Raw genomic sequence first — 20,520 nt, 5'->3', positions numbered from 1 at the left:
AATAATATTGTCTAACATAAAAAACCCTACAGCAACTCGGTGTACTCATAAAACGCAATTGAATAGAAGAAATATCTTTAACTAAACAAACAAACTTTTATAAAAGTTTTAACCAACCAGACTAAAACGAAAAATTGCCAATGATCTCATAAATAGTCATTTGTAAACGATAATATTAATATTAATAGTATTATTATTATTATTATTATTATTATCTTATTATGTGCAAAAAATGGCAGAATTTGAGTGAACTAAACGTCCGATTTGAATGATCTAAAAAAACTTTCTGCTTGTATTGACAAAACAATTGCTTTTGAGAATAAAAAAATTTTACATATTTTTTTATTTTCCATAAAATATTTTCGTAATTTTGGATTAAAAACTCAAAAAATTACCCAGACTAAGCACAGTCTAAGCGCCACTCTGGTACAAATGTTTACCCGAGTGCGTTTTGACTGTATAGGTACTGGAGCAATTTTCCAATTTTGTTAAAGAAAAAAAAACTATTGAAAAATGTGAAAATGCAGCCAAGCTACGTACAGTATATGTGAAAATGTCGCACAGAATTATTGGCAAATGCGTTCAGACTGTGACTATACGGGAGCAGTTTTTCAATTTTGTGTAAATTTGTGTAGACAACTATTGTATTTTGAAATTGAATTCGAAATGAAGTGACGATTATTAATGTAATAATTGATTTATGATTTACAATTGATTTGCTCAGATATAACATGATAGCAAAATTAATGAAAGTTACAGTATTTGTAATAATATATTTGAAAACATTTAATATTCCTCGAATATTTCATTACGGTACGGGAAGTTCCAGCAATTTGCCTTAAGGCACGATGCCATACACCACTAGTTATAAGTATTTTTTCCTACATATTTCTAATATGTATTTTTATTTTTTACCCAGATGGTGTAGTCGTTTTGAGTGACGACTACATCAGAGACCGAAAAGTCTTCGGGCAGGTAATATGCAGTTTTCGTTATGGTCGCGAAGAGGACGAAGTCATGGGTTTAAATTTCCAAAAGGAACTCATATTGACCTCACAGCAGATCAACCCAATTTCGGAAAAACATGATACTACGAAAATGCAGGCAAATAACCAAAAAAATAATAATAGAAATATATAAATATTGAGGACAAATCTTGGATAAAATAGAAATGCTATGAGGAGCTGAGTTACGGGTCTTTTCTTTTAAGGGACACACTTAGTGTGAAATTTTCAAAAAATCGATTTTTTTCATATTTCGATAGGTTATACCTTTAAAAATAACATACCAAAATTTTAAATCGATATCTTAAATAATTTTTGAGTCACAGCCATTTAAAGAGTATATTGTATATATATAATATATAGTATAACGATCATTTTATCTTTAAACGCGTTTTTTTCGAAACAGCATTTTCCGAATTTGCTGCAGCGATTACTCAAAAACAAATGATACGATCACTATCGAGATTTTTTACATGTTCTATATATAGTTCTCCGTAAAATGAACTATCGATTTTTTGATCGGATCAAAAATCGAATTTTGGCAGTCCAAAAACGGCCAAAATTTTGGGTAAAATTCGACTTTTTTTTAAAAACGCCGCCATTTAGTCAATTTTTGATTTTTTATCGTAGGTCATTTTACAGACCATATTATCTAGTTTAACGAGATTTTCTTTATTTAATTTTATCCACGTAGAAGGCCGGAATCACTGCAGTAATAAAGGAGCTTTTTTTCGCGCCGTTGGAGATCGACGATAACTTAAAAAATATTTAATTTTTCTCTTCAAAAATTTTACTATGTATTCTTAAAACATGTATAAAAATATTCTTAAAATTTTGAAATGATGATAATGTATTTTATTTAATATAAATTCTCAAAAATCACCTTTTTTAGGCGGTTACACTAATTGTGCCCTTAAGTGAAACAAAGAAACATCAGAAAGTAGAAGACTTATGGTAAAATGTATTGGACTGTATGATCAATTTGTAAAATTGTTTTAAAACATTCTTATTTTTTCCGAGAATTAACCTCACTATCACCTTTCTATATTTAAGATTGATTATATAATCCTGTTCTAGAACATTTCTAATAAGCCCACTATCTCCTGTCTATATACTTTTTTCCGCGCCGTTGGAGATCGACGATAACTTAAAAAATATTTAATTTTTCTCTTCAAAAATTTACTATGTATTCTTAAAAATGTATAAAAAATATTCTTAAAATTTTGAAAATGATTATAATGTATTTTATTTAATATAAATTCTCAAAAAATCACCTTTTTTAGGGCGGTTACACAATTGTGCCCCTTAAGTGAAATCAAGAAACATCAGAAAGTTGCACTTATGATAATTGTTATTTCACTGAATGATAAATTTGATAAAATTGTTTTAATAACATTTCTATTTTATCCGAGAATTAACCCCACTATCACCTATCTATATTTGCGATTGAATATATAATATTTTTCTATACATTTCTAATAGCCCCAATATCTCCTGTCTATATTTAGCTTGACAATATAACCCTCTATTTCCAGGAGCGCCTTCTAAAAAAACTAGGCCCAAACGCAGTGCCCTTTACTTACAGATACCAACGGGTGCTCCTGCTTCGATCACCCTTCAGCCTGCTCCAGGGGATACGGGAGCACCCTGTGGTGTACATTATTATGTGAAAATATTTGCTGGGGAAAGTGACACCGACAGGGCACATCGCAGGTAAAGAAAAAATTAATATATATCTTATATAAAATTCTTTTGTACGGGTGTATGATTGAAACGGTTATTCGGATTTTGATAAATCTTTTGAGAGTTTGTCAAAGAAATTTTTTAAAATTTAATGAACGATAAAATTTAAGTAATATTGTAGAAATAATTGGCAAAAATTACAAACAAAATACTAATCAGCGTTTTACATTTGAACCATCACCTGCTAGAAATGACAATTAACTTGAAATTTGAATTTAGCTGAAATTATGAGCCTAGATACCTGATATTAGAATATAATATACAAAAAAATGTAATATCTACATTATTATTGCCGAAAAGCAGCTGAGGTGTGCCAGAAATTAAAATAATATAAGATGCAGTCAACAGTATACGTTTGGCAGATGAAATTATATAATTCAGTTCAATAAATAACGCAACAAGCCCATAATTGCATATACATATTTTTTTTAAACTTATGCATGTCGCATTTTGGTTTATTTTACTAAATTTGTTTTGTCAAAAATTTATTTGTTCACCATTGGATATGGAATATTTAGCAAGTTGATCTCAGATTGAATAGTGCACATATGAACTAGATTTTACAAATTAATTCATCTAAGATTTGAACATAAACAATAATGTTTATTAAATTATTAGTAAGAAAATGTACTTTAGAAATTATAATTGACAAAAAGCAACTGATATATCGTACGAGATTATGAAAACTATAGATTAAATTATTGAAGCAATTATGTTGTGTGGTAAAATCAAGTGTGATATTGTTTTTTTTTTTACCTCAGATACTATATTATTTTTTTCTCAATTTTTTGTACTGCTTCTGCTAAGACCATAAATGAATAACAAAACTAGGACATCAAATAGGAAATTGAAACGTATAGGATAGGATTTTAAAAAACTTGGAACTTTTGAATTGTAGAATGTAGGGTACAGGACAACGTCTGTCGGGTCATCTAGTATATATACATTACTATTTTTAGAAATACTGTAACTCTAAACATTCGCAAAGTCCAATTCGCTCCTTCCAAAAAAGGGCAACAGCCTTGCACAGTAGTTCGCAAAGACTTTATGCTAAGTCCAGGAGAATTGGAGCTGGAAGTCTCATTGGACAAACAGGTTTATAAAATATACCTATCATATTCCAAAAACATTGTAAAAATATATTACTATTTTAGTTATATCACCATGGTGAAAAAATAGTGGTAAGTATATGCATTCGTAATAATACCAATAAAGTGGTGAAGAAGATCAAAGCGTCTGTTCAACAAGGAGTTGATGTCGTTTTGTTCCAAAATGGAATGTATAGAACTCCTGTTGCGAGCATGGAGACACAGTAAGTGGAATTATATATATATATATATATATAATATATATATATATATACATATATACAGCCCTAAATTTTCACCCTCCTGCCACAAACCCAAATTTAGTCAAGGTAATGTGAGTAATTTTAATCATTTCTCATAACGTTTGATAGTTCCTCTAGAAAATAGTTGAAAGTTGACAAAAAATCACAAAATATTGCGTGGGGAGGGAAAGGGTAAAGTAAGATATCACATGTATTTATTTTTTACCTGATTTTTTTTTGAATGCAAACATTTTCAAATAAAATCAAAAGTGTTACAATTTTTTTCTTGTAACTAAAAATACACGTGATGTTTGGTGTGGGTGGGGGGGGGTTAATTTTGAATATCACCAAAGGGGAGGAGGGGTCCAAAAATTCTTAATAAATCGATCACGTGATTAATGGACCCCCCGAGTTGCATGAACTTTCCGAAATGTGTAATAATTGACTTAATCGACCGAAATTGAGATTTAGATATTTAGCTAAAATTTTCAACTGATGTTATTTATTAGTGATTTTAATTAATAGTAACATATTTTACACGACTAGAGAAATCTTGTAGACTTATATTTCCGCTGATTCCAAAAAAAAATGACTTTTGAATTTGTGATATTCAAGTTTTGATTCATCACATCACAAAAGCGACTTTTAACACAAATTTTGACTACAAGATTTTTTTAAACTTTGATGAATTTTTGAAATTAAACTATACTTTCCCTAGGGTCGTACAATTTTGGTATGTTTTTTATATCAATCAACATAAAAAGTTTCATTCCAAAAAATTTTTCAACAGTTAATTAAGAAAAAACGCCTCCGCCGATCTTTGTCCACAAATAATCAGCACGATTCCCACATAATATCTTTCAAATAGTCTTTGAAATTTTAAAATCAAAATTGCGGGCTAAAACGTCGACAAAATTTTATTCACTTTTGTGCTATTAACAAAGAAACGGCTCGGCCGATCGTCGCACAAAACTGACAAACAATAGTCCTCATCGAGATACATCGAATGGCTTTTAAGTTTTTGAAATCGGTCAAGCCGTTTTTGAGAAAACTTCGATTTGAGGTAAAAATCTGTTCACATACACACACATACTTTTTCCTTAAATTTGGTCTCATTCGATTCAGAATGGCTTGTAACGTCGAGAAAACATAAAACTAGCATATCGTTTATTTTATATAAGTGAAAATCTTATAAAATGCTCTATATTGAAACAAAAACATTGCAAGAAAATGGCCAAACTGTAAAATCGTATACCTTTGCAAAGAGAATGTTGGTGCGTTTTTATATTTGTTTAAAATGTGCAAAAACTTATAAAGTTAAAAAGCTTATAAAGTTCTCTACCCAACTACATTTACAAGTTTTTAACTTTTGGAACTAAATATTATGAAAAAAATCATCAAACATTAAAATGATAAAATCGTATAATTTTGCATAGCATATCGGATTTTTTGATGAAAACATAAACTTCTCCTTCGGGAAATTGATAAATATGCATAAGGCACTAAATTTGGTACCCTCCTAATTCCAACCCCTATTTAGTAATAGTCATTTGGGTAATCAATTATTTTTCATAACGTTCGATCATTCCTTTAGAAATAATTTATACAAGTGTCGGGACAGCTAGAATATATATATATGTATATATATATATATATTTATTTTTATTTTTTTAGGGAAGGTTGTCCGATACAACCAGGATCAAGCCTACAAAAAATAATCTATCTCCAACCGACATTAGAATCGAATAAGGAACGTCGAGGAATCGCCTTGGATGGCCAATTGAAGAAACAGGACACCAATTTGGCATCAACGACATTGTAAAACATTTACAAAAATACAAACACAAACCCTTTGATACATATTCATATATCTATTACCAATTTTAGGTTGAATTCGTTAGAAGACCGTGACGCCTTTGGCATAATCGTATCTTATACTGTAAAAGTTAAATTGTTCATGGGGGCTCTTGCAGGTGAACTTGTGGCTGAATTGCCATTTACGCTGATGCACCCCCAGGCAAATAAAATCACAAAAACTATAAATTAGGTTAATAACAAAATGGTTTATTAATTTTATCTGTATTTTTTACCATTAGCCTCAAAAGAATAAGTTCATTCGTGCAGACAGTCAAGCAGAAGTGGAACTTTTCCGCCAAGACACAATTGACCAAGATGGCAAAGATCCGATGTAAAGGGTAAAATGATTTATGGAAATTTGTAGAAAATTATTTATGTAACAAATCACTAAATTGACTTGCTGATGATTTGTTTGCAAAAACAAGATGCATAATGTACAATATGACTAATAAAGCAAAATAGCAATTTGTAATAGATAATTTATAATAGATAAATTATTGACGGTTACAGTTTTATTTATGTTAGATCAAAATTTTGTTTAGTGCAAATTTCAGGAAAATTTGTTTGTTGAACCACTGTACTTTATATAGTGCGACAACTTCAATCTTGACTCATTAAAAAAAAACTAGTGGGGTGGGTGGCATCGTGCCTTAAGGCAAATTGCTGGAACTTCCCGCACCATAACGAAATGTTCGAGGAATACTGAATGTTTTCAAATAGATTATTATAAATATTGTAACATTGTCTAATATTTATAAGAATTATATAAACTGAATTGTAGAGTTGAAGTTATTTGTTTAAAGTATATTAGAAGTATAGTCAGAATTAAAAATAAAATCTGAATTATTTTCGATATACCAAAAATAAAAAAAATAAATAAAAAAATTGAAACAAAAAATTTTTTTTCCAAAATCAATTATTTTGTTAAGACAAGCAGAAAGTTGTCAATTGAATCGGACGCTTAGTTCTCTCAAAAACTGCCAGTTTTTGTACATTTAGCTGCGTATCTTCGAAATAGCTGGGCCTACCTTTGCGAAAAACTAATAACCACTTCTCCCAATTATTACTAATTGAATGTTTTTTCATTCAAATTCATTCAAATATATATATATATATATATATATATATATATATATATATATATGTGTGTGTGTTTGTGTGTAGTTAAAAAATGGGTTTCAATTTTCATAATCTTTTTTCCTCAGACGTTATAAGTTTGTTTATTAAAATCAATTTTTAATCAAATTAAATTGCGCCATTTCTGAGTTTAATGCGACCTCAAATTAAGGTCAAAATTAACATAAAATTAATTTTATCTTTCCAGATCGTTCCACAGACTTTGTAAAAGAGTACTTATTCACAAAAACGTATAAGATAGTTCTCAACATTTTTTCTTAAAATAATTATGCAAGCTATGTGAGTGGCATATTGCCTTAGTGCAAATTGCAAGAACTTTCTGATATATAAACATATGCATATATAACAATTAACATCTTAACTCGTATCAAATATTTGACCTTTACAATTACTTTGAACGTTTACTTTTGATAACACATAAAACTAAATATTATAAACATATTGTTATGGTTTATTTATTAATTAAACGTAATTTAACATATCCACACAATCATCACATTTAAAATTATTGTAAACGAAACGTCAAATCAAATAAAAAATGGCGGACATTAACACCAACTTCACAAATATAAGTTTTAAATATTACCGATCACTTTAAAAATATTAATATTTTTAATTAGTTATATTTAGATTGTTTACACATATGTTCTTATATTAATTATTTATATTATATTAATATAATATGAATATATAAAAAAATTGATTAACGTTTGCTTGCAAAAATATGCAGAATGTTGGTACCCCTGCAAACACAACTGTGAAGAACTTGTTTATCTATGGTGAAGAATGCGTTAAACCGAATTGACATTAGAATCAAAATGTCGGATGTGATTAAATTGTCGCAGTTAAATTTAATATTTAATAATAATGATAATATGTTTGTCGACATATATATTTTTGTCTTATTGTTATAATTATTAATTCATAGTATTGTATTTAATATTTTTGTTGTGAATATAAACACAAATGCGGCTTATTTCAATTGCAAAGTGAGTGTAGTTTTGAAGAATTGTTTCGATGTCTAAGCTAAAGGTAGGAATTTTATAAAATTTACTTTAAATTCATTAATTTAATAGCTTTATTGACTTTAATCTTAAAACATTGTGCCAGTTAGAAACTAAGTATAAGAATTATGTTGTAAAAGCTGTCTGATTGGTATATATATATATATATATATATATATATGATAAAAATTGTTTCTTGGGCATCCATCCAATAATTAAAAAAACAGTTTTAATGCAAAATGTTTTAATTAAGAGAACATACGTTTCGGGTCCAGATTTGACCCGAATTACAATTTTCAAAATTTTCATAACTTGATGTTTTTTCAATTTTTTATTTCATACTTATTTTTTCGTTGCATTTTTGTGTTGTTCTTTGTGTTATATTTTTTTTTTTTGTTTTTTTTTTTTAATTATTTGTATGCACTGAAGATGGGCCAAATCTGGACCCGAAACGTATGTTCTCTTAATTAAAACATTTTGCATTAAAACTGTTTTTTTAATTATTGGATGGATGCCCAAGAAACAATTTTTATCATATTATTTCACCATCTGAAGAAAACCTCTCGCTTATATATATATATATATATATATATATATATATATATATATATATATATATATATATATGTATGTATTCGACTTAATTGCTAATAATTGTTATTTAGTAACACCTGAATTTGGGAATAATTTTAAAATTTTGACATGAGTCAATATTCTAAACTTCCATGTTTCTATTAAATTAAAATTCTTTTTGTTGGCCTATAATATTTCAGTTAGTATCAACCATGAAATATATCGTTCAACAAAGTTCCATCAATTTTTTTTCTTTCAACACTTTCAACAATTAATTACAAAAAAATGGCGCTACCAATCTTGAGCAAAAACTAGCTAGAGCGATTCCCAACCGATATCTCTCAAAGAATTTTTTGAATCTACTTAAGTTTTGGCTAAAACTAAATAAATCGAATCATCAAGGTCTATAACCTATATAGAACTCAATGTAATAAGAAGTTTAAAGTAGAGGGAAAAAGATGTATAACCAGCTATAATTAATAAAATTCTCATGAACCTGCTATCGGAAGATAAACTTTAATCTTTGAAAATCTATAATAAAAGTATTCTCTTTTGTTGGTAGATTTTTAGCATTAGTTAAAAATGTAATTGTTTTATAAAATACATTCAAAATTGAAATAAGACATTAAACCTGTTCCAAGTTACCCCGCCAGCATTCAAACAACACATCCTTATGCACTTAAAGTATTAATATTATTGATTCTCTATAAATTGATTAGCATATACCCTACTTAGCAAAACAACGTTTGCCGGGTCAGCTAGTATATATATACGTGTATATATATATATATATATATATTATTTTTTAAAAAATGCATTTATTTATTGCCCAAAGTTTATGTTTAAAAAATCCGATTCGCTAATTTTATGTTTTCTCGACGTTTCAAGCCATTCTGAATCGAATGAGACCAAATTTGAGGAAAAAGTATGTGTGTGAACAGATTTTTTGCCGTAAATCGACCTTTTGTCAAAAACGACTGAACCGATTTCAAAAATTTAAAAGCCATTCGATGTATCTCGATGAGGACTATCGTTTCTAAGATTTGTGCGACGATCGGCCGAACAGTTTCTTAGTAATTGAGAAAAAAGTGAATAATTATCGTCCATGTTTTAGCCAAAAATTCTGACTCGATTTTAAAAATTTTAAATCTATTCGAAAGATATTATTTTGGAATCATGCTGATTAATTTCGGACAAATATCGGCTGAGCCGTTTCTTCGTAATTAAGTGTACAGAATTTCTTTTATGAAATTTTGTATGTTGATAGACATCATGGTCCTAAAGAACATACTAAAATTTTATGGTCCTGCGGCAAATAGTTTAATTTTAAAAATTCATCAAAGTTTGAAAAAATATTATAGTCAAAATTTATGTCAAAAGTCGCTTTTGTGATGTGATGAGTCAAAATTTGAATATCACAATATTAAAAGCCATGTTTTGGAATCAGAGGAAAAATAAATCTACAAAACTTCTTTAGTTGTGTAAAAAATGTTAACATTAATTTAAATCACTAATAAATAATATTAAAGACTTTGTACAAGAAATAAATGTAATCGTGCAGTTGCAAATTTTATCTAAATATCTAAATCTCAATTTAGTTTATTTAAGTCAATTATTACACATTTTGGGAAGTTCATGCAACTTGCCTTAAGGCAAAATGCAACTTTCAACTAGTTTATCATATCTATTTTAACTTCTAAATCATTTGATTAATATAAATAGTTTATTGTACAATATTGAATAATCTATTATATTGTCTAACATCAGACAACAATCTTTTATACTCAAAAATTGAACAAACTAGCTGTAAGTGGAATTCTGTCTTAAGGCAATTAAGGCATCGTGCCTTAAGGCAAATTGCTGGAACTTCCCGTACCAAAAATTATTATTTTTTTAAAAACGATTGACATTTTTATAAAAAATTTATTTCGAAAAAATAAGATTTTTGAGAAACTATAAATTCGACAAAAAATTACTTTTTTTTGAAAAAAAAATTTTTTTTTTTAAATTTAAAAAAAAATAATTTTTTTTAAAATTTTTTTTTTAAAAAAATAATGTTTTCTTTATTTTGGCATATTTTGGAAGATCTGAACTTTTTATAAAGCGATCGTACTGCTTTAACTGCATAGAGACAAAATGTCAAAGCGCGTAAGCGCCGCGTCGCCGTCTAACGAATAAACATTGGTACGGAACCCATAGAAATGTAAACAAAATTTATACTTATTGTTAAAATCTCTATAAAATATTTGATAATTTGATGTGCATATGTCTAATGATCATTTTTGACCGCCAGATAGCATTTTTTTTTTTACTTTTTTCGTTAGATCTCCGAAAATGCTAGACCTGCCCTCATGAAAATTTGATCAATTCTTCATCTTGTCAATATAACTAAAATGTTTTTTGAATGATTAAAATCGGACGCTCCGTTCTCTTAAAAACTGAGTTACCGTTTTCGGCACTTTTTGCCCCGTATCTTCGGAACGGCTAAACCTGCCTTCGCCAAAAACTAATCAGCACGTCTCCTTATCAATACGAATCGAATGCTTTTTGAATTATTCAAATCGGTTGATCCGTGTTCCCGAAATCGTCGACGAAAATTTGTATCCGCACATACACACACACACATACACACACACACACACACACATACATCTTTTCTAAGGTATGCCAAAATGTTCAGAAACCTCTGAAACGTAAAGACATATAAAAATTTTCATTTTCGATTTTTTTGCGATTGCTATAACTTGCCCTAGGGGAAGTTAAAAATATTTCTATTAAACATTTATAAATCTATTAACAAACCTCATTGTGAACCAAATTCCAATATCATCGATATACTCGTATTTACAATTACTTGTCCCTGTCTTGTATCATATCAAAATAAGCATGAGTCAACAAATCGCTTTCCTTTATACCAAGTTGCAACATAATTTCATCCGCAATCCCCTCACCATCCTTCACACTCTGCGTCTCATTCAAAACAACTTCCAATTCCACAAAATCACCCAAACCTTCAACAGCATCGATATGAACCCTCGTTTGTCCAATCAAGAACAAAAGTCTTGTCTTTTTAACTTCACCAATAAGTCCTAAGCTAGAAGAAAGAATTGCTTTCAAGGCTTCGGTCTGTTGTTTACAATTTTGGCCCTCGATGTTGAACTTAGTGTATTCTGATAATTTAGGACCAGATATGTCTGGACGATTGTAATGGACGAGTGTAGATGTTTCATCGGGGAATATTCTTAGTTTTAAACGTCCATTTGGAACTTTGTAGAAGATATCGTGTTGGGGTATTAATTCACCTTGGGTGCTTGTTATGGATTTGAGTTTTGATATGACTTCTGTTTTATTTGGTAATTTAGCTTTGATTTCTATATTGCGATCCATTGTTAAAGACTTTGGTATTGAAATAGAATTGTTAATAAATATTGGTATATATTTATAGTAATAATTTCATAAATTTACCGTTTCCCAATGTTTTTAGGATAATATGATATGCACTAAAGTATGTATATACTAATAAATAATAAATAATTAATTATAAATAAATAATACAATTAAAATAAAATTACAATTCTGATACCGGTGTAAATAACGAAACCTAACCTCAAACTGTCAAATTTAAACTGACAGTTTGCCGAATTGTTAAAACCGCTAAATTTGAATTTGAAATGTAAATATTTGAAAAAAAAATATGAATATTAAAATTATATATTAGATTATTGTTAGTTTTTTTGCTTGTGGGTTCTTTGTAATTAACAAGTTAGTAGATTTTAGTTTAAAAATAAATCTTTTTTGTTAAGTAGGTTTAATATAAACACACAATGTTGGTAGGTTTTTTAATATTTGTTTAAATTGTACAAAAACTTGTTAAAACATATGAAAATCGATATAGATAGAAAGCTTATAAAATTCTATATATAACTGCGTTTACGAATTTTAACTTTTGGAACAAAAACATTGCAGAAAAATAGTCAAACTTTAAAATCGTTTACTTTTGCAAGCAAAGAGTTTATGCGTTTTCTTGATATTTAAAAGTTTAAAATGTACAAAAACTTGTTTAAAAACATATTTATTACTTTATATGGATGAAAAGCTTATGAAATTTTCTGCATAATTGCATTTATTGATTTTTAACGTTTGGAGTAAAAACATTATGAAAAAAATCATCAAACTTTAAAATGTTAAAGTGGTATACCTTTGCTAAGAAAATATTTTTTTTCTAAATTTGTTTAAAATATGCAAAAACTTATTAAAACACATAATAATTATTCTATATAGATAAAAAGCTTATAAAATTTTATACACAACTGCATATAATAATTTTTAACTTTTGGAACAAAAACATTGCGAAATAAATCGTCAAACTTGAAAATCATACAACTTTGCACACAAAATCTTGGTACGTATAGGTAGTAAAAGTGTAATTTTTCCATACATGATTTAATGCAATTATAAGAATACCGAGTTGCTGTAGGGCATCATAATATTAGACAAAATTGAAGATTAGTCAATTTTGTATAAATTTGCCAAATATACTACTCGTATTCAATAAACAGTTTAAATGATATAAATTATTTAATAAAAATCGAGCTAATTTGTAAACGCTAACATTATTATTATTATTATTATTATTATTATTATTATCTTACTATTTCTATTATTGTTATTTTGTTATATTTTACTATTTTTTAGTATTATTTTATTATTCAGAAATTTTATTTATATTATTTATTAATTTTATTTTTATTATTATTTGCTTCTATTTTATATTAAATCCTCATATTACGGATATTATTTTCATGTAAATTTTATCCTTTGCACTCTTATTTATTTAAATTTATGTTATTGTTTATCAATATTACTAGATGTTAATTATTTAACAGTTGTAATAATTATTGAAATTAAAAAAAAATCGAGCACGTTCCAAAGCGCGTCTCTTATATTATACCAAACTTTAATAAATTTTCTTAATTAAACTGCTTTTCGTAGGCCTATAATATATTAGCACGTTTGTTCAAAACCTAAATTCTATCAGTATACAAAATTGTATTAATTACAAAAAAAACTGCTCGGCCCATCTGTGCAAAAAAACTAATCAGCACGATTCCCAACTTATACCTTTCTTTTTGCATTTTCAAAATCGGTACAGGATTTTCGTCGAACAAATTTATTCAATAATTTTACCAAAGTCTTATAATGTATTCACTTACTTTTTTCAATCAAAATCCCCGTCTAAAAAGTCCTGCAAGTCTCGTCAAAGCCTCAGCAGCCTCAATTTCTTCTCTATGATGAGACAAGGACAAATCTTCCTTGGAATTCGTTTGATTCTGATTGGAATTTGCAACATTCCATTTATTATACTGTCTTGAATTGGTTTCTTTTGAAGGGCTTTTTGAAGATTTGGGGACGTCCCAGGCGGAACAATCGCGTCTTGTTTGGGGCCTAAAATTTGCTGCACTTTCTAACCACCTGGGGTAAAAGACACAAAATATATAGAAGGATTTAAATTGCTTGAAAAGATTAATTTGTTAAAATTATTTAAGGGATTTTTATAGTACCTTGCAAGCAAAGGAGTTTTGTTCTCAGGTTCATCCAATCTTTCAAGACCATCCAAGTATCGTCTCATCATTCGCCTTTTATATCTGCAAAAATTAATTTTATGGGTATACCGAGTTGTAGTAGGGTTTTAAAATGTTAGACAATATTGTTAATAATTTAATTCTAAACTAATTTGGCAAAGACTTCATTCATACTAAACGAATGGTTACAAAGTTATGTATATTACAAAGAATAAAATGTAATTAATTTCGTTTTCAAAATAATTTTTGGCTGGTAATATTTTTTTTTATTTATTTATTTATATATTATTTTCATATCTCAGTCAGACAGGGGTTTCTGGTATGAAAGAATATGAAACAATTTTCTTATTTTATATATACACATCACTTGTCTATTTCATTAAACTACAATATAATATTTATTATAATTAAAATATCTATTCAATCTTCAATTTCCTTATAATATTTCTTTATTTTTCTTTTAAATTTTGATGATTTTTACCAAATTTCGAGTACACCGAGTTGTTGTAAGGCATTATAATGTTAGGCAATATTGTAGATTGTTTAATTTTAAACAAATTTGCCGAATATATTAATTATGTGACATAAATATTAAGAAAGTTATAAAAAAATTTAGTCAACAAATATACTTTTATAAATTGGGGCGCATAAAATAATTTTCTAGGTTCAATCGGGATTTTAAAGTATACCGAGTTCCTGTAGGGTTACATAATGTTCAAAATTATTATAGATTATTTAATTATTTATTATAGATTATTTTAATTTGTTGAATATTTCATATAAATTGGACAAACGGTTTAAAAGTTGCAAGAGATTTAGTAACTAAATACACTAATACAGTTGCGTTATAAGAACCAGTAATATATACGTGGTCTGTTCAAAAAGTACCCGGAATTACTAATAATTAAATTTCGCGGGTCTGGAGTGTCTGATTGTCAAAATTTTTTTGAAGTAAAACTTCTTTAGGCGCGATATGGGTGTAAAAATTTTTAGGCGCGACACGGGTGTAAATCCGTACAAATGCAACGAAAATGCCAACGTGTAGTTGAACACTACGACGCCGTAAGCGCTGATGTCGCGAGTATCCACTCATATCGCGTCATGTCATGCGTAAGTCGAGCGCTAAACCCTATATGAACTTGCATTAATTGAATCACGTTTTTTTTACAAAAGAAGAGGTTGCTGTATTATGTCCTCATGGAATAAGACTTTTCTTAGAGAATAAATGTGCCATGGAAATAATAAATTTATATTGAATCTCGTTGAAGACAAAATAATATCTACTGCCACGGATATATTTATGTAGGTTGCCATGCGACAGATCAACAATCATACATTCGTCAGCAGTTTCAAAAAAATCGGTTATTGATACCGGGGCTTTGCCGTATGAAATAATTTTAGTTCTGAATAAATTTTACATAATAACAACTAATATTGATGTAAGTGATGGCTTAGCTAATGGTTGTGTGGGAAAATTAGTGTACATAGAACGTGGCGATAATGATGAACTTCTACGTTTATGGTTTGAATTTCCCGGTAAGATAGGTAACAAAATTAGGAAGAAAGCTTCACATCATATTCAAACTCTTAATATCAGTAGGACAGCTGTGCCGATGCTCAGGAGATCTTATTATTATTGATGTTATATGATTATTAAAAGATGATTTTTAAAATTCAAATATGATGTTTTTTTTATTTTTATCTTAATTGCCTACTCATACAATATTAAAAGTTTTACTTCAATCGCGTGTGATCCTTACGCGCACTCTTTTTTTTTTATTGTGTTGGTATACATGCCCCTAAAGTATGATGAAATTTTCAGCTATATTCACTGTTTACTTTGTCTGTGGTAGTCGCTAAGGTTCGACGTGTTTTTCTGAGCTCGGCGATTTTTACAATGGAAGAATTGAAAAGTCAAAGAATTTGTATTAAATTTTGCGTAAAAAATGAAATAAAGTGTTGCAAAGTGCAAAAATTCACCAGATATGGCTCCGTGTGACTTTTTCTATTCCCAAAGTTGAAGAGACCCATGATAGGACGGCGGTTTCCTCGATTGAAGAAATAAAGGCCGAATCGCTGAGAGTGCTCAAGGACATATCAAAAAGTGAATATCAAGGGTGCTTCGAAAATTGGAAAAAACGCTGGCATAAGTGTATTATATCTGGGGGGGACTACTTTGAAGGGGACCACATTAATGTAGACGAATAAATAAATATTTTATATTTATATACGAAAATTCCGGGTACTTTTTGAACAGACCACGTACATATGTTTTTGATCGCAATTTTAAAGTATACCGAGTAGTTGTAGGATCTCATAATGTTAGAAAGTATTTTAAATAATTTATTTTTCTACAAATTTTCTTAATATTTCATTCAAATTAGACAAACGGTTCAAGAGTTATAAGAAATATAATAAATAAATGCATGTGAAAACAAAAATTACTGCTAAAAATGCGTTAAAGTGTTATTTAGAGAATAAGAGTTGCTTTAGGGTATATTGTTATTAGAACAAATTGTATATTATTTAATTTCAAACAAATTTGTCTTATACACCAATCATAATAATCTCATGGTTTAAGATCTAGAAATGATATAACACAAAAATACAATTTTTTTATAAGACAATTTTGTATTTTATTAAATTTACCCATGGGCGTCCTCGTTCCTATTATTAGCCTCTCGTCCAGGTTCTGCCCAAATGCTATCATCAGAACTGATACTAAATTGCTCCAAATTTCCATTTGCTTGAGAATTGTAACTTTTTATTAAATTGGACCAACTACGTCTCTGTGGTTCCCCACCTGAATTCTTTAGTTTTCTTCTCCAGTTTGCGAACCAATTACAAATCTAAAAAATAATAGATAATCAATTATATTCAATAAAATTAATTTATTTTGAATATTATAAGTGAATGCTACTGTTTGCAGTCAATTTTGTCATATTGTAGATATAAATATTTATGAACAAGACGTATTGAATATGAGCTTACATGTACAAAATTAAGTATTTTATAAAGCAATTTTTATAATTTTAATACAAAATGTATTATTGAAATACATGAAATGTATATAATAAGATAATTTGGTTGTGTGTTGTATGTAGTAATTGTTTTCAAATGTGTTTTCAAATATAAAACTTTCAAACTTTTCAAATATAAAAATTAATTGTTAATGTTAATTTATTACCTGTATATATGTAAGGCCAGTTTTAAAAGCCATTTCTTTTTTCTCTTCCCGATTTGGATAAGGGTTGTCCCTTCTTCTAACGAGCCAGTCTTTGAGGAATTTTTTGATTTCAGGGGTGAAAAGTCTTTTAATGACTCTTCTTTCATCATTTAAGGATCTTCGTCTACCAAAAATAAAAGGACAAAAAAATATTCTATATATCTATTATATTTAAAATGTTAATTTGCAACAAAATGGTCGAAATAAAACGCAATATTTAATTAACTCTTTGTTAAGTACGTTTCGACAATGTATGTTTATCATCATTCAGCACGTTAACAAATTCTAAAAAATATTTTGCAATGTTTAAAAAAATCCTTCAAGATTACTAGAAGATATGACAAATAAAAATATAGATACATACCTAACAAGAAAAAAACACAACATAAAAAAAGACATATTAAAAGTTTAAATAATAACAAAATTATGTAGTTAATCCCACGACTGACAAATTTCAAATGGACATCAAAATGCCAAAGCACGCCTTATATATAAAGGGGTTCACAAAAACTGATGCAGGATCAGGATTCTGAAAATTGCTAGATTTTGAAAGAAAAGTGATACAAGGATGGGAAAATAGCCAAAAAATTAAACAAAAATAATAAATAATTAATAAAATATAACTAAACTAGTACCAAATTGTAAAAATGGACGGTGAAATGCAAAATTACGCCATTTGAATTAAAAGGGTTTACAAAACTTGATGCAGGATCAGGATTCTGGGAATTGCTGGAATTTTGAAGAAAAGTGATATAATAATGAGAAAATAACCGAAAATTTAACAAAAATAATAAATAATTATTATAATACAACTAAACTAGTACCAAATTGTAGAAATGGACGATGAAATGCAAAATTACGCCATTTGAATCAAAGGGGTTCACAAAACTTGATGCAGGGCAGGATGAAAATTGCTAGATTTTGAAAGAAAAGTGATATAAGGATGAAAAAATAACGGAAAATTAAACAAAAATAATGGATTATAAATAAAATGCAACAAAACTAATTGTTTTGCCATTATAGATGATGAAATGCTAAAGTACGCCATTTGAATTAAAAGGGTTCACAAAACTTGATGCAGGATCAGGATTCTGACAGTTGCTAGAATTTGGAAGAAAAAAGATACAAAGATGGGATAATAACGGAAAATTAAACAAAAATAATAAATATAGAATGAAATGCAACAAAACTAGTTGTTTTTTATATCCTTGTATCAATTTTCTATGAAACGCAAAATTACGCCATTTGAATTAAAAGGGTTCACAAAACTTGATGCAGGACCAAGATTCTGGGAATTGCTAGAATTTCGAAAAAAAATGATATAAAGATGATAAAATAATCGAAAATTAAACCGAAATATTAAATAATAAATAAAATACAACAAAATTAGTTGTTTTTGCTATCTTTGTATCAATTTTCTATGAAACGCAAAATTATGCCATTTGAATTAAAGGGGTACACAAAACTTGATGCAGGATCAGGATTCTGGTAATTGCTAGAATTTAAAAGAAAAGAGATACAAAGATGGAAAATAACCGAAAATTAAATAAAATTAATAAATAATTCATAAAATGCAACAAAACTAGCTGTTTTTACTATCCTTGTATTACTTTTCTTTCAAATTGCGAAATTACGCCCTTTTGAATTAAAAGGGTTCACAAAACTTGATGCAGGATCTGTATTCTGGTAATTGCTAGATTTTGAAAAGTGCTACAAGAATGTAAAAATAACGAAAAATTAAACAAAAATAATAAATAATTAATAAAATACAAATAAACTAGTACCAAATTGTAGAAATGGACGATGAAATGCAAATTTACGCCATATATATAACAAAAGGGTTCAAAAAAGATACACGGATTGGAAAATAACCGAAAATTAAATAATAATAATGGATAATAAACAAAATGCAACAAAACTAGTTGTTTTTGCTGACCTTGTATCATTTTTCTTCCAAATTGTAAAAATTCTTAGAACTCGATCCTGGATCCAGTTATGTGAACCTTTTCGTATATATATATATATAATATATATATATATATATATATATATATATATATATATAAAGCGAGAGGGTTTCTTGGATGTGTGTGAAATAATAAATAATAAAATTGTTTCTTGGGCATCCATCCAGTAATTAAAAAAACAGTTTTAATGAAAAAATGTTTTTATTTAAAGAACATACGTTTCGGGTCTTGATTTGACCCATCTTCAGTGCTACAAATAAATAATTCAGGGTTACAAATTAAAACAAAATAAAAAAATACATTAAAACAGACAAAAAATAAGTAAAACAATGTATATGAAAAGTATATATGAAAAACAACCATAAAATAAACAATGTAAAGAAAACTCACCATACAAATAAACTTTGAAAAAACAACACAAAAACACAAAATTGCACGAAAAAAAAAATAAATAAAAGTGAAATAAAAAATTGATGAACGTCGAGTTTAGAGTTATGAAAAATTTTAAAAAAATTGTAAAATTAAAATGAAGATATATTTTATTATAAAAAAAGCATTATTCCAACGAACATGTTGTTAGTTTGGAAGTTGTATTACGAGTGTGTACGAGAGTAAATGTGTGCGAAAACGTGTTTACGGAAAATACTGGAAACTGTATCGTCATTGGTGAAGAGAACGGGATAGAGAGTTACGAGATTTCCTCAACGATCATGCGCAGTAGGAACATAGTAAAAAAATATATACCTGTGTAAGACACCATAATCAAATCCCAAAAATATGTGAATGAAGAGAAAATTATTAAGAAAAAATATAGATATTAACAAAAACGATAATAGTTATGGAACGATAAAAGTTACATAAAAAATTATAACATAACATATATATGTATATATAAACGAAAACAATAAATGTAAAATATGTATAAACATACACATACACATATATGCATACACAATAGAATATGTTAGAATACATAAAGAAAATGTTAGGATGTATTGCGCATATTGAAAAATTATTTGAAGCATCGCGGTAAATATTGCAAAGAGAAGCCGAATCAAATCGTTTGTTAATAGAAGGTATATTTGTATGAAAATACT

At 28.0% G+C, this 20,520-nt stretch overlaps 3 protein-coding genes across 3 annotated transcripts in view; 1 reads left to right on the top strand and 2 right to left on the bottom strand.

Moving 5' to 3' along the window:
• The window catches only part of LOC113372870 (arrestin homolog), a 22,314-nt gene extending 16,045 nt beyond the window's left edge, over positions 1–6,269 (top strand). Inside the window, 8 exon segments of the mRNA XM_026613208.1 lie at positions 920–1,104; positions 2,540–2,585; positions 2,588–2,717; positions 3,707–3,842; positions 3,902–4,059; positions 5,752–5,895; positions 5,965–6,094; positions 6,174–6,269. Of these exon segments, the coding sequence (XP_026468993.1) occupies positions 920–1,104; positions 2,540–2,585; positions 2,588–2,717; positions 3,707–3,842; positions 3,902–4,059; positions 5,752–5,895; positions 5,965–6,094; positions 6,174–6,269 (1,025 nt within the window).
• A 5,229-nt stretch (positions 6,270–11,498) lies between these two features.
• On the bottom strand, positions 11,499–12,249 carry LOC113372869. Its single transcript, XM_026613207.1, has 2 exons — positions 12,114–12,249; positions 11,499–12,044 (listed from the first exon to the last, which is right to left on the bottom strand). The coding sequence occupies exon 2, from the start codon at positions 12,033–12,035 to the stop codon at positions 11,499–11,501; it is 537 nt and encodes a 178-aa protein (XP_026468992.1). The 5' UTR covers positions 12,036–12,044; positions 12,114–12,249.
• A 1,621-nt stretch (positions 12,250–13,870) lies between these two features.
• LOC113372868 (homeobox protein Mohawk-like) lies at positions 13,871–18,132 on the bottom strand. The gene is made up of 5 exons (XM_026613206.1): positions 18,128–18,132; positions 17,418–17,580; positions 16,880–17,079; positions 14,210–14,293; positions 13,871–14,120 (listed from the first exon to the last, which is right to left on the bottom strand). Exons 1-5 carry the CDS (start codon positions 18,130–18,132, stop codon positions 13,871–13,873), a joined length of 702 nt encoding a protein of 233 aa, XP_026468991.1.
• Positions 18,133–20,520: the final 2,388 nt, after the last annotated feature.

Source organism: Ctenocephalides felis, unplaced genomic scaffold (assembly GCF_003426905.1).
Source record: "Ctenocephalides felis isolate EL2017-DRISC unplaced genomic scaffold, ASM342690v1 CF-g0.4_SCAFFOLD_01604, whole genome shotgun sequence".
Lineage (NCBI taxonomy): Eukaryota > Metazoa > Arthropoda > Insecta > Siphonaptera > Pulicidae > Ctenocephalides > Ctenocephalides felis.
This window is presented reverse-complemented; position numbering and strand designations above follow the sequence as displayed.